This window comes from Ciconia boyciana, chromosome 2, assembly GCF_034638445.1.
Source record: "Ciconia boyciana chromosome 2, ASM3463844v1, whole genome shotgun sequence".
Taxonomy (NCBI): Eukaryota; Metazoa; Chordata; class Aves; order Ciconiiformes; family Ciconiidae; genus Ciconia; species Ciconia boyciana.
Genome location: NC_132935.1, coordinates 2,474,384 through 2,488,548, shown reverse-complemented (window position 1 = coordinate 2,488,548; position 14,165 = coordinate 2,474,384). Strand labels below are relative to the sequence as shown.

General features: G+C 43.9%; 1 protein-coding gene across 1 annotated transcript in view; it reads left to right on the top strand.

Annotated features, from left to right (window-relative positions):
• Nucleotides 1-14,165, top strand: part of ADGRB1 (adhesion G protein-coupled receptor B1) — a 278,797-nt gene that overhangs the window by 258,570 nt on the left and 6,062 nt on the right. Inside the window, exons 29-31 of the mRNA XM_072851811.1 lie at nucleotides 3,308-3,987; nucleotides 4,984-5,019; nucleotides 6,505-6,609. Of these exons, the coding sequence (XP_072707912.1) occupies nucleotides 3,308-3,987; nucleotides 4,984-5,019; nucleotides 6,505-6,609 (821 nt within the window). The remainder of the gene's footprint in view (nucleotides 1-3,307; nucleotides 3,988-4,983; nucleotides 5,020-6,504; nucleotides 6,610-14,165) is intronic.

Here is a 14,165-nt window from a genome sequence, read left to right as displayed (position 1 = left end):
TGCCTGTACATATGGAGGTGGGTCAAGTCTCTCCTCCTTTGCCTGCACCTTTCTACTGTGTGCTCAATCACACACATTCATTATGATCCTGAAGATCTGCATGAGTTGACAGTCCCTTTCCCTGATAACTCCGTTTTCTCTCATTCCCCTGGGGGTGTCTGTGCTGTCTGGATTCTCCTTTGCTACCTGTTCGTCTCTGCAGGTTTCATCCTCCTGGTCCTGGCATGCCTGACCATTTGGCTGGGTTTTTTTTTTCTTACCCTTTGTAGATATTTAGGCTTTTATTTACCCTCCCAGACTTCTCCTCTCTCCCAAGCAAGAGAAATACCAGCTTGCTTGGCACTTGCATATAATTCACATCTTCCAAACCAGGATCTCCCATAGCCAAGGACAGCACATACTGTGTGTTCAGTTACCATCATGGGAAAGCTTCTGTCTCTCTCTATATTGCTCTTCCTTCCTTCTTTCCTTCTTTCTTTCCTTCCTTTCTTCCTTCCTTCCACTTTCTTTCCTTCTTTCTTTCCTTCTTTCCTTCTTTCTCTCCCTTTTTTTTTCTTTCTGTTTCTCTCCTTCTCTCTGTCTTTCTATGCACACCTACCTGTCCCTTTCATTTATCTTTTTCTTTATCTAATCTATCATTTATTTATCTGCTTCTAATGTATTTATCTATAATTCATCTCTTTCCCTCTATCTTGCAATCACTTATTTATCTCTGTCCTCAGTTGTCTGTCTTGCTGTACCTGTTATTTATGTATTTCTATTTCTGTCAACATTTATCTCTGTCACTGTGTTTCTGGGTATTGTCTATCATTGTCACTATCATTTATCTATCTAATATCTATATATCTTATTTATCTTTTCCTGTCCTTCTCTCTGCCTCACTCCCTCTCCCTATGCTTATCACAGTCACAGTATATTTATCTCACTTATCCCTGTGATATCTTATTTCATGGTCTCTTTCTGTCCATTTATCTCTTTTCAGGGTCTGTCCATTTTTTTCTTTCTGTTTCTCTGTCTCACACTCTCTAATTTTTAGCAGTCTCCCTCTTCTCATTTGTCTTCCTCCTTCCTTTTTGACACCGAAGACCTCCGTTCCAAAAAGTCACATGCGAAAAACATGCATGTGAGACCAGGTCTGACCTGAACACATGCTCAGTGAACATACATCCAGGCCGGGTGTTGGCACACACAACCAGCTATACAGCCAGCAGCCCACATTGTGCTGGAAACCAAGGCAGACCCTGGACTCCTGCAATAAAGGAGCCTTTCTGGATCTGCTACCGAGCTTCTTGCTCCCAAATCGAGCTTCCCAAAGGAAAGGAAGGAGCTGTTTGGTTTCACATGACTTCAGGGCAGAAGACCCTGGATCAGCAGCTTGCTAACAGCCTAGGCTTCCCTTCCTTTGCCAGCATACAGCTATACAATTTATTTGTTGATGTCTGCCTGAAAAGATATTCCTCCTCTGATAAAGTGCTGTTAGTCTGCGCCAAGCTAAGTACTTAATAATAGTCCCCATTTCAGAGACCTTTCTATATGGTGCATCATCCTATGCATTCTGCTTATTGAATAATAAAAAACAGAAATCTGTCCATTGGTTTCTGGCCATCATTTCTCCTGGAGGCACCAGCTCTCATGTTATGATGGATTGGAGATATGCCTGATACTGCTCATAACCTCCTCACTTAGATTCACTGGTAGGATTGGGTTCATGGCTCAGTGTTGAAAGCTCACTCCACTCCATGCTTGTAGATTGCCAAGTGCAAACCTCTCCAAACCTACTTTCTGCAGCTGACGTGAGCATGGAGAAGAGCCTGAATCAATAAACCTTACTGACACTCCCAAATGAAGGGTTTGACTTCAGTAACATCTTCCCGCAGTGTATGCTATGAATACACTGTAGTGCTCTGATTTACCTAGCGTGTCCTCCAGCAATGTCAGGATGACCATGGCTGCCATAGTTACACCCAGTGTGTTTAGCTTTAAAAGCTTTTTAAAGGTTCGTTTATTCTACTTGGTATGCTTGTCATTCTGCCTTGCCTGCTCTCTAGTCTTTGAGGGGAGCTTTGCTCTTCCAGCACCCATCTCGCACAGTATGAATTCGTAGAAAAATTAGTGTGTCTTCAGTCTCATGGGATGCCTATGTCATGTCCTGCCTCTGTCCCAGGTGGAGCAGCTGAATAGTATCAGGTTACCCCAAAGATTCTTGTCTCTGGTCCATTCAGAAAAAAATAGGTAAAAGGACCTTTGTTTTTTTCCTTCTGAGATGGGTGAAAGGGGAACATGCATTTATTTCTCCTTTCCTGTGCTGAAATACTGGGTAAGTAGCCTTCAGTCCCGTGCCACTTTGCCCCTGCCCCACAGTCTGTGATTTCCATCTCCTGGAGACATCAAGGCTGATGTCATTATCTTCCTAAGGTCTTTGTTGCAGCCTGAAATCTACTGAGTAATAGATTCTTATGCCTAGAAAAGGAGCAGATGTCTTCTTGTGGGCAGTGTTGCGTGGGAATGAGTGTCTGTGTGTCCTTTATATACCTCCTAATTGGCACGTTCACCTCATCCTCAGTTTTAGGTTTTCCTCTCCTATTAAGGAATATTCATGGCACTCCTTTCTTTCCTCAAGGGAAAATGAGAAACACTAAATAATTAGCTCTCGCAAAGGCTTGGCATGATTACTGGAATGTAAGCTTTTTGGAGAGCAGTTAGAAATTTATAACAAAATGCGGTGCATTTTAAAATACCAAATTATTGACACTGAAACTGTTCCTGGGAGAAGATCAACCTGAAGCAGTTCGGCGAGTTTAAAACGAAAAAAAGAATTTACATTTGAAATCATTGATAATGCTGCATTTCAGCTATTTACTGAATCAAAATAATTTTTATATGAAAGCAACCTTTTATTTTAAAAAATTCTACTCTTTTATAGGCTAGTAATATGTATTTTATATACATATACATATACTACATGTACTAAATATATAGGCATGTATTTGCTTTTCAAGATACAGTTATTGATGTGATAATATGTGATGGCCTGGTTTGGAGTTTTGGCCATGATAGTGTTGGGAAATTTGCAGCACAAATAATTCTTTCAAAATGAGAAAGTTTTTTTTTTCCTCCCTAGCTTTAGCTGTGCCTTCAGCATCCTGCATACAAAAAAAAAAAGAAAGTGTAAAACACTGTTCTGCTACCATAGCCTCTTTCTGAGAGGTCCAAGGGAGCATCCTAACATGGTGTGACTGTGGTAGGTGTATTGATGTGTTAACAAAAACTTAGGTGAGGTGCTAAGGATACTTGTCTGTCTCCCTAGTGCTGAATAAAGACATCACCACCTGCAGAACCTCAACCATCACAGGAACACTGAAGCGTCCGTCACTACCGGATGAAGAGAAATTGAAACTCAATCATCAGAAGGGGTCATCAAACTTTAACAGTCTTCCAGCCAATGTCTCCAAGATGCATCTTCAGGGCTCACCACACTACTTGGGGGCCATCAACCTGAATGAGTTCAGCAATCACACTCTTACTCTGAAGAAGGACAAGAACCAACCACCTAAGTCCATATACATCTGTGATGGGGACATCTTCAAGAAGTTGGACTCAGAACTCTCCCGGGCACAAGAGCAAACACTGGACACCAGCTACGTCATTCTGCCTACCAACACGTCTACCTTACGGGCCAAACCGCCCAAAGATGAGAGCAAGTACAGCATCAATATTGACCAGATGCCCCAGACACGGCTCATCCACCTCAGTATGGCTACTGACCCAGGCTTTGTTGTCAAGAGTCCTCCACGGGAGCCTGTAACCGTGACATGCAGTGAGGTGCAAGGTTCCCCCATGGTACAACAACAGCAGCAGCTGGCTCCACAAAATATCTCCAACGAGTCACAGATTCCCAACAGCCTGTGTGACACAGGTGACTCAGGGAACTCGGGTGTGGTGTCCAAGAGTGAGACTGTCTCCACCCTCTCCATGAGCTCCTTGGAGGTCAGTGTGTGAATTACTGTCTTGTTCTCCGACCAGAATGACGCCCTGCCCTCAATGCTGGCCACACCAGGTGTTTCAAGAGAAGCACCATAGGCCAAATGCAACTCACCATGCAGTGCCAGTATTATATTATCGTGAGGGATCACTGGCATGTCATACATTTTGTAATCTAGTGTTTAAAATCCCTCATGACTTCCACAGACATATTCCGTTGCTGGATAGACTGTCTTTAGCCCTACAGGCAATGCAAAGTCCAATAAAAATGTTAGCTTGTCAAAGATTGTTCATTTTAGTGCCAGGCACATGGCTTGCACTACCTTTTCTCCTTCTATTCTCCATCTCTGTTTCCCATTTTGATGACTTCCGTCATGATACAGATGAGAAATCCCTAGTGATTGCAGGTGTAAAATGTCCCTAAGGCATGCCCCACAATTCTGTTAGCATCAAGGGATGTCAGAGGTTTTGCGTAAGCGCAGCCCTCTCCTTCTGACTTGTGATAACTCATTACATATATTAGCAGTTCTGCCTAGACCATAGGTCTTATGCTGATGTCTGTCCTAGTTTTTGCACTTCTCAGCATCTGGCCCTTTTCTTGCCTGTTGTCAGAGAGCAGGTCTCGGCCATTGCTGTCCAAACATCAGTCTTGGCTGACTGATGCTCAAAAGCTCCAGTAGATGAGTTGGCTGAGCCTCTCTGCTTTCCATTCTGTGAACCACCTGCAAGCTCATAACTAGGACAGAAGCTTGAATTGGCCAAACTCCCATGCTCAGCCCATGCTCAGCCCTCCCTGGCGCTCAGTGTTTTTTGATAGAAATCCTTCTAAATGGCTGGCACTTTCCGTCATGAAGAGCCAGAGAAACACTTTAAAGGTGTAAGAAGAAGGAAAAGGAGAAGGACTCTCCCTGTTTTATCTACCGTGTAGTTCAGTTTGTGCCCATTCTCCAGCATTAATCCCTTACTAACCTTCACCCATCTCTTTTTCTTTTGAATACCCAGAGGCGGAAATCCCGATATGCAGAGCTAGATTTTGAGGTGAGTACCTCTCTTTACGAATATGTTTTCCGACAGGTAGGATAAGAAAGAGAAATACTGCTTTATTTTCTTTCTGGCACCTTTGCAGGAGTGCTGCCTTTGCCAAAGAGCTTCTTCAAGTGTTTAAAAACGGTGGGTTGAAAGAGTTGTGCTGGCTGCCTAGTAAGGCTTACACTGTGCCGCTAAACAAGTGGGTGATTTATATTGGTTCATGCTTAATTTATGGAGCAGCTTCTGTGTAAACATTTGTAAATCAAGATCCTACGTCGGCTTGTCCAAGGCCTGTAACTTCTCCTCTGTGAGCAAAATGCTTATGGAGAGCTGATGGAGCGGTACAGGTGACTGCACCACGTTTCTGTTTGGGAAGCACACGTACATTTGGTTGGTGGCCTAAAGTGCCTTGCCTTTTGTGCTCAAGATCTGTTGCTTAACAGAAAGGAAGCTAATATGTCCCCACTGTCAAAACCCATCATCAATCCTGGTCTTTCACACCTATTAATGAACCTCTCGGAATAAGTCTGGGTGGAAAAAGTCTATACCGTACGTAGGGAAATGTCTGTCCCCATACCTGAGGCACAGAGTGGAAAGCTTCGAAAGAGCCAATCCTCCACAGAGGGTCCGTGGAGCTACTGAGAGCTAGTGCAGCTATCCTGAGTCCAATCATGGCATCCTTCCCGGCAGAGCTATCCTTTCCCTTCAAAGCTGCTAGCTTATTCCAAAACAAAGTAGTCACATTAAGGGCCCACAAGGAGTTGCCTTGATGCTAGAATCACTTCAGAGCTCCAGGTTGTGAGCTTGGTCTGAAATTGAGACATGATGGGTACATCTAAGCTGATACTTCAAGTTGGTCCCAAACCATTTGAGCCACCTTCTCTGATTATATAGCACTTAGCAGAGCACAAGAAAGCCATATTCAACATGCTTTTACATGCAAAGGGAAGTCCTTGTAGATACTGGTCCTGCCTCTCCTTCTGGGCAGTAGAAGGTAGACATGAAATGCAGAAGGGCCAAAATACAAAGAAAAGGAAATTGTGGAATAGTTTCTGATGGAACTTCTTGTACCCAAATGCTACATGTTTGGATAAGCTCTGAACACATTTGCAAAGGAGGCACACTGAGAACAGAGTGGGCATGAGGTCAAGTATCAGTTAAAGGAGGTCAGCAAAGCTTCCTAGGTCAAGCTGCTAGAAAACTGCCAGTCAAGCGCAAATTCTGCAGTATAAACAGTTGGCAGTTGCAGGTTTAGGGTAACCATAAGGTCAAAAATTAGTCTTTTCCACTTTCTCCCACCATCTCATCCTGAAAATAAAGGCAGTGCTACACTGGGTCCTCAGTGAACTTTGAAGGTAGTTTAGGCACACCAGATCGCACTTGCAGGGAGACAGAGGCAGGTTTTAATAATGTGTGTAACTTTGGTGGGAAGACATGTTGTTTCTGTACAGCTGAATGGCGTTTGCTGACCTGTGGCCCTTATGTTTGCTTCAGAAAATCATGCACACAAGAAAACGTCACCAAGACATGTTCCAAGACCTGAACAGAAAACTCCAGCACGCAGAGAAGGAGAAGGAGTCTCCAACAACGGACAGCAAGGTTAGTCAGACACTTGCAGAACCATCATCTCCTGGAGCTCTCTAGTGCCAGCAGGAACATGGGAAGAAGCAGGAAAGTTTAGGAACCTTCATTGAATGCCTTACCTTGATTTTCTGTCCATGCATGTTGCAACAAGCACATGTGCACCACATAGGACACGGAGAGTCACAGAGGTACCACTAGTTTGTCTACAGAGTGGTCAGCAGCCCGGAAGGAGAATGTCTGTCCTCATGTCTGTTTGTGGTGAATGGAGTCTGTGTTGCCTTGTTTGTCTCTGTTCCCTGTGTCTGTTTCTTGCATCCCCATTCAGGTCATCTCTGAGTGTCCCATCCATCCACTCATAGCTAGGAACTGGAAACCAGAACAGCCTTGAGGAAATCTAGGTGGAAAAGGGAGAGGGCAGAAGGAGGGGACAGCAAGAATCTTCTGTCCCCCTTGCAGGGTCTGAGTTGGAAGCCAAGGTAGCAGTGTTGGGCATAGTTATTTAGGAAAGCCACAGCAGTGGGATTAAAGCTGTAATGGTGGCAGCACTTCTTGGGGACTGCATGCTAATTAAAAGTAGCATGAGAGTATTTGTGGCACCTGATCACCACATACATGGTTTTCCTCAACAGAACCAAACTTCCAGGGCAAGAAGAGACTTTGAGGGAGGCAGGCTGAAGGAAAGACCTTGCAGCCTTTCAGTGGGGCAGAGGTTTGGTACTAGAAACAGATATCAGGAACCTGTGTAGTAAGTGATGTGGATAACACGAATAAGGGAGGGCAGGCGGATGGCACCTCCCCCATGTCTCAGCCCATAAGGCCTGCTGGGCAAGAGCTGAAAGGTTGCAAAGAAGTGTATCTACTCCAGCAGAAGGGAAAAACAAGCAGCAAGGTCAGGTTGGCAGTAAGAAATGAAATTTGGGTTGTGCCTGCACTCAGGAGAAGGGCAAAGTGAGCTGTTTATAATATTCTTGGTCATTTGCAAGCAAAGTCAGATTGAGGATGCACAGTCACCTGCAGCATGGCCAAGGAGGCACTAGCGGGGCTTATTTTGATGGGACTCCCTTAAAGGCAAGACCAGAGTTCAGAGGGTGATTGAACAAGAGGTTTAGTTTGGTTCTTTGTGGAAGCAGAGCACTGCAGAGCCTTTGGTCTGCTTTCAGATCTCACAGCATTGCTGTGCTGAGCCCTGGGTATGTGGTCCCAGCAAATCCTACTTTTATTGTGTGTGGCAAGGTGTCATTAGGGGCTGTCCAGTGTTACAGAATGAGAGGGATAGTGAATCTAGCAGGCAGGTTCAGATCAAAGAAGCCTGTGTTGGCCCAGAATCCCAATGCATTTCACTGAATTTCATCTCTCTGCTTTTTTTCTATTATTTAGGTATGACACAGCTGTAAAATCAGAAATGCCCAAATACCATGTAAAAGCTAATTTGTGATATGTTTGCAGGAGGGTTTTATAGATTGAGATGTTCTGAGCATTTCAGAGATACATCTATCTAGAATTAAAGTTGCCAGTGTCAGCATTAAAGAGCTTTGAACTGCTGGAAAGAAGCTGCGAAGGTGTCCTTTGCATATTGACTGAATCTTTTTCAAGTTGTGATTTTTCCTTGGATGTAACCCGAGAGGGTGAGCTTGCGAAGATCACTATTGGCAAGTCAGTAGTGGGTATTGGTTTAAAGACATCCAAAGCAGTACAAAGAAAAATAAATAGCTTTCTTCACCCCTTTTGCTGCCATTTGCTGCTGGAGACCGTACTGGAAATCGTGCCCCATCTTCAGCTTGCCTTGAGAAGGCAAACTGCGGGTACCAGGGATTAAAGTAACAACAAAAGAAATTTTTCTCTTTTATGTATGTTTAGGTTATAAAACGATGGAGTATTTCTTCTGGTGGAAGTGATAAAACTAACGTTAGCGTAAGTCTGGCTTTCATTTTGCATTGAAGAGCATTGTAGACCTGTCCCAAACCCTTCCATGATGCATGAATCCAAACACATTCCTTCACCGGTAGGAAACTCCTTGTCTTGTGGGCATGAACAAGATCATAAGGATCCTGGAATACCCTTGAACCCTTTCACACCTAGCATCATAGAGCAGAAGGGATGTTTACTAGGTCTAGTCCATCTGCCTGCATTGCTGTATCTTTGATTTCCCTTTTAAATAAGCAACAACAAAGTCAAGCTACCAAGTCCCTCTCCAGCCCTGGCAGTTTCCCAGCCTATCACGGCAGCATGTCCCCTTGTCCTTAGTCCTTTCCAAGATATGGTGCTTTTCCTAATCTTCTTGCACTTCCTTTCTCCTCCTTCAACTCCAAGGTCAGAAGGGTACTGCTGAAACTTGAACTAAATGTCTGCATAGGACAGACCTCCTTTGGGAATTCCTAGGAATGGTGCTGGCCCTTTTTAGGAATTGGTTTGGGTTTTGGTTATGAGGTACATGCTAGTCCTCACTGTACTTCAGTGCGCCGGCCAAAACTGATTTACTTCGTCACACTGAGTTCCTCTCAGATGAATTACTACATTGTCAGATTTGAAGGAAGCACCAACAGAAGAAAGGGAGGAAGAAACAGGTCTTCTCTCTCTTTAGGAAGAGGGGTTGAAAATTCAACCATCACATGTGTTTACTGTTGAGAATTTCTCCAGCTTCAGTGGTAAAACATGATTTTTAAGGGGTATTCAGCAAAGACCTGAAGGTTTGTACCAGCACATATATTGCTCCTCTCTAAGTATCCTGACACATTTAAACTTTGGATAAGTATTACCGCAGTGTACACTTGAAAGATAAAGAAGACTGCCCTTTGCCGTCTGTCCCAGACCAGTTACCGACAGAGCTGGAAACATAATCGGGGACTCCTGCATGTTTGAGCTGTTCAGCTTTCCTCCTTTACAAGGTCCATTTCTGAAAGGCATTACTGATGTGAGAATGACCCAATCCCTATCAAAGGCAGCCTTGACAAATGCCTCTGGGCTTGTCTCTCATCCTGCAGATGTGGGGACAGGTTTGGGGACAAATTCTGCTTTCCCCTCACCCAGCAGCCCAGGACTCCTTCCCTGGGACCTCTCTTCTCCCTTGCACTAGAGGGCACAGGGTGGAAGCATACATGTGATGCAAAGCACTGTGCAACACTATGTTAGCCATCGCAAGTCACTCTTCAAGTCAGAACTGCTACAGTAAATCTGGAGACTAATCCACATCCCGCTGAGATTAGGATGTCCCCACTGCCATCATCAGCTGACCTGTCATCAACTTACTAATGAGCAATGTTGCCAGGATGGTATGTCAGAGGCAGGCAATTAGGAGAACCAGAATACTGCCTGAACGCCGACCACGTCTGAATCTTGACCATATTTAATGCATTCCCAGGAACCACTGTGGCACCAGTGTTTGCTACAGTTATTTTGCTACAAATCAAAGCACACTGCTAATGCTAAAGTAACTTGAGCCTCAGAGTATAATAATACAGAATTGTCCTTCCTTGGGTGACAAACTTGGATTTTTCCATGATTTTTTTTCAATTTATTACATTAAATCTATTCCATGTAACATGTACTTCTTATATATGTATCTCAACTATAAAAATGTTCCCATTGGAAGCACACTCAGATATTCCTGATTAAAATCATATTGTCCAGCAGGATTCATGTTCAAAGCATACAGGACCACACATCCACCTGCATTCAAACCTAGGCCACCTCACCACTGCAGCAGCCTAAAGAGGTCTCACTCATCTGTGGCTTTATGAACTAATCAGGGATGTAGATGCTATTATCCAAAGCTAACTTTTCAGTGCTAAGGAATTAAGATATTAACAGACTGACATACAGCAAGATCTGATGACTTCAGGTTGAAAAGTCAATTTTTTAAAGCAATAATAAATCTCTGTATGACCTTACCATGGGCTATGGTAAATTTTCTCTCTTTTGCAGTCTTCAAGTTCAGATGAGGCAAGGAAGATGGAGATGATTTTTGAAAAATCAGCCCTTACTCAAAAGGAAGCTACAGGGTTGTAGGCAAGACTCCTTTGTTCCTGTTAAGCTGGAATTGGGACAGATTATCTCTGTCCACCTGAAGGGATTTTGTACCTAAAAAGAGTATCTCAGGAACAGCTGGATTTACTTCGCTCATCCTCATCCCAAATGACTTGCAGCCAGTCTATGTGTGGAGGTTGCACACTGTTGCCCTTCCATTTTATGCCAGACCAAACTGGAAGCTGGTGTAGACCCTGAGCAGAAAACTGAATGAGCTGTTTGTTGAATATTTATCCCCTAGACAGCTTATTTGCAGCCACAAAGCATGAAAGGAACCAAAGGCTTGGAGACAACCACAGCAGGATTTGCATCAAAAAACCCAGCCATCCACACCATGCATCCTAAGTGATTAAAATTAAAAATTCTTCTGGTCCCTGGGATCCACCAAGCCTTCATTTTTAAGGTTACAATAAGTAATGAGGGGCTTCCACCAGGGTCATAGATATCTCTTCATAGCAGCTTTAAGGCACATTTTGCTGCCCAGACAGATGCACGTTGAAACATTAGGTTGGTACAGACTCAGACAGCAGAGTTCTTCCTTCCTAATCACTCCCATCACTTTGAGTTGTTCTTTAAATACCTGATTGCTACCAAAAAAAAATCACATTGTTGGAAACCTTGCTGTAAGTTTGTTTCTCCATTTAAAAGCTTGCCCTTTGCCTGGCAGACTGTAGGCTCCAACATGCAATTTCTTTTTCCCTGCTTCCCCCTAAATACACACATGCCCCAGGGTCTAAATTCCTGCAGCTGAGAGCTATCCACATTAAAGCAGGGCAGTGGCTATTTTCAAGCTACTTTGTACCACGTGGGAAATATTTTCCTGCGCAGAACTCTTTTGTCAGGGCAAAGCATCACCAACACTGGTCCTCCCTGCAAGTTAATTGCTAAAGAAATTCCAGTGTTTGGGTTGGACATCAGGAGGGGTTCACATGCTCTGCAACAGCATGGAATGAAAGTGGAGGCTTTGCAGCCTTTAAAGGAAGCAAGGGCTTTGTTTCTTCTATGCTTAGTGCCAGCTTTGAAAGCAATGGAAGTGACGCTCCTGCCTTCCCCCTCGGCAAGAGTCCTTTGATCCAGCTCCATTAGAGAAGTTTGAATCACATACATATTCCTCTTTCCTTGCCAGCATCCGGCTTTGCATTCATCTTAAGCGACAACTCTTTACTTGTGCAGAGGTCAGCGAAAGCCGTGCTGAACAGAGCTCTGCAAATTTCTCTGATTTGCTCATTCTTGCTTATTAACTACTTGCTATGTTTAGCTCTCCGTGGCTCAAATGGCTTTTGCTTTGGCTGGAGCCCTGTCCCAGAGTTCACATACAGGATCCGGACTTGGTCTGTAACTCAGCTCTCAAATCCAGTCCCACCTTTCTGTTGGTCCTGGACAAGCACTTGCTCCAAAACCCGGTGGAAAAAGGGTTTCTGCCATTCTATGACTTTTTTCTATTTCCTGATAGACAATGTTTCTGGCTTGATAACTCACTTTCCGTTCTCAGGTCAAGATTTTTCTGAGCTTTCCTCTTCGGACACCTGGAGGGTATGCCCATCCCACCAGCACTTAGTTTGGTATCTAACAGAGTAGTGAGAAAAAAGGAATATTGATCAATATTGCAGGTCATTCCTAGTCAGGGCTGTGTGTCTCCCTGGCATGCTCTGCTGCATGATAGAATTAATTCCCTTGCTTGCTGGCTACCTGGCCTTTTGCTGGCTGGCTGGGGAGCTGGCAGCCCTGCTCCCAGGTGGGAAAATTTGGCTCCTGTCCATGGGAACCTCTTTGCATGGGCTGAGTCTGGGGGTGAAGAAGCTCTGATGATGGTAGTTATGTCAAACTCAGGCTCATTCCTCACTGAGGAATTAGAAAACTGGGAGGCTGTGCTCCTCCTGTTGTCGATTGTGTGTCCCACTGCAAGGGAAGCTCCACTTACAAGTAGGGTGTCTCCTCTGTGCCATGTGTTTAATCCTCTCTTCACTTCTTAAACGCTTTGGTAACTGGCAAGTTTTAAAAGACCCATTAGGATAACTTTTATAGGGAGGAATGCTACATAAAGTATAATAATTACTACAATAAATTCTCTTTGAAAATGACGTCAAGCCTTAATTCATTCAGCCATAAACCATCTGTCAGCCACCAGGTGTCCAAATATACCATCAATCAGCAGTTCACCTCCTCCTGTAGATCATCTGATAGCTTGTGTCCCAAGGATCAGGCATCAGTTACTCTGTATTTCTCAGAGAGACTTCTTATTCCCTGTATCTGCTGTGTTGACAGTCAGTTCCTGCCGTGCCCTTTGATGCTAACTAGCCATCAGCTGCTCCAAAACCCTGCAGTTGCCAGCAGCAGATTGCAGCTCCTAATTGTTTGAACTGGTTACCCAAAGGATTCTATACAGAATTGTGCTTTGGGTGCTCTTGGTCCCCTCCTGGAGTCCCTAGGTGCCCTTGTGAGGCATGCGGGAGCCTTGAATGATTTCAGCATTTTGGGGAACACCCAGTCCTCCATGTCCACCAAGTGGAGTGGGCTCCTCAGTAGACCATAGGAATTGTCCAAAAAAGGACGGTATGTTAACCAGGTGGATTAACGGTAAGAATAACCTGGAGAATAGCCTGTGGGTAGGACATGTTGGTGGGACCATGGGCTTTCTCTGCAACCTTCAGGCAAGGGATGGTGTATGTCTATGGAAAGAGCCCCTGAGGGTCTGTGAAAGAGCTCCTTGATTCAGTGCCTGTTCACATTCAGCTGTGCCTGGCCTCACTAGGCTTTGGCTCACAGCAGCCCCTACAAGTTAGACCATCTGAACTTAAGAGAATACAGAACCAGAAGATATTTTTATAACCCAGCAAATGCTGGGTATTTCAAGTTTCCTAACTGATTTCCATCAATGCAAGTTAAACCCACAAATTATTTCTTCTTTTTTTAAAAAATGAAATTCTGAACAAAAGTCAGCCACTTCCTTTTATTTTGCTTTTCTCCTAAAAAAAAAAAAAAATCTTTGTAGTTCAGTAGCATAAAATAAAGGAACTGCAGCTACTTGTTTCTAACAAAGAAAAGAAAATTTATCATTCTGTAAAAAAACAAGACAGCTTTCCCATTTTCTAATCACTTTTCATCGACATTGATCCAAAGATGGATTAGACAGCATGAGCCACATTTATCTTTCAGATTCCCTGCTATACGCTCTGAATAACTTCATTCTGGTCCTAAAGTCATCAATGTCATGGGGAGAGACCATTTGGGTCATGAAATATCCTTCAAGTTGACACTAGAGGCAATGAAAACAGCATGGGAGTAGCTGGTTCTAGGGGAGTTATCCCAGAGTGCTCTGTTGAAAGCACTGAATTCCTCTTCAGGTTATTCAGGGTAACTATAAAAACTGGATATTAAAAAAACCCAAACAACCAAACGAAAAAGAAATAAACAACCAAAAAAAACCCAAACACAAGGAGATGCAGCTTAGCAGCTTGCACATTTCATTGTTTTTGACCGAAGTGTGAAATGAAAGCTGTCTTAGAGCAGCCAGTCAGTCTCCCATGCCGTATTTATGCAATACACTG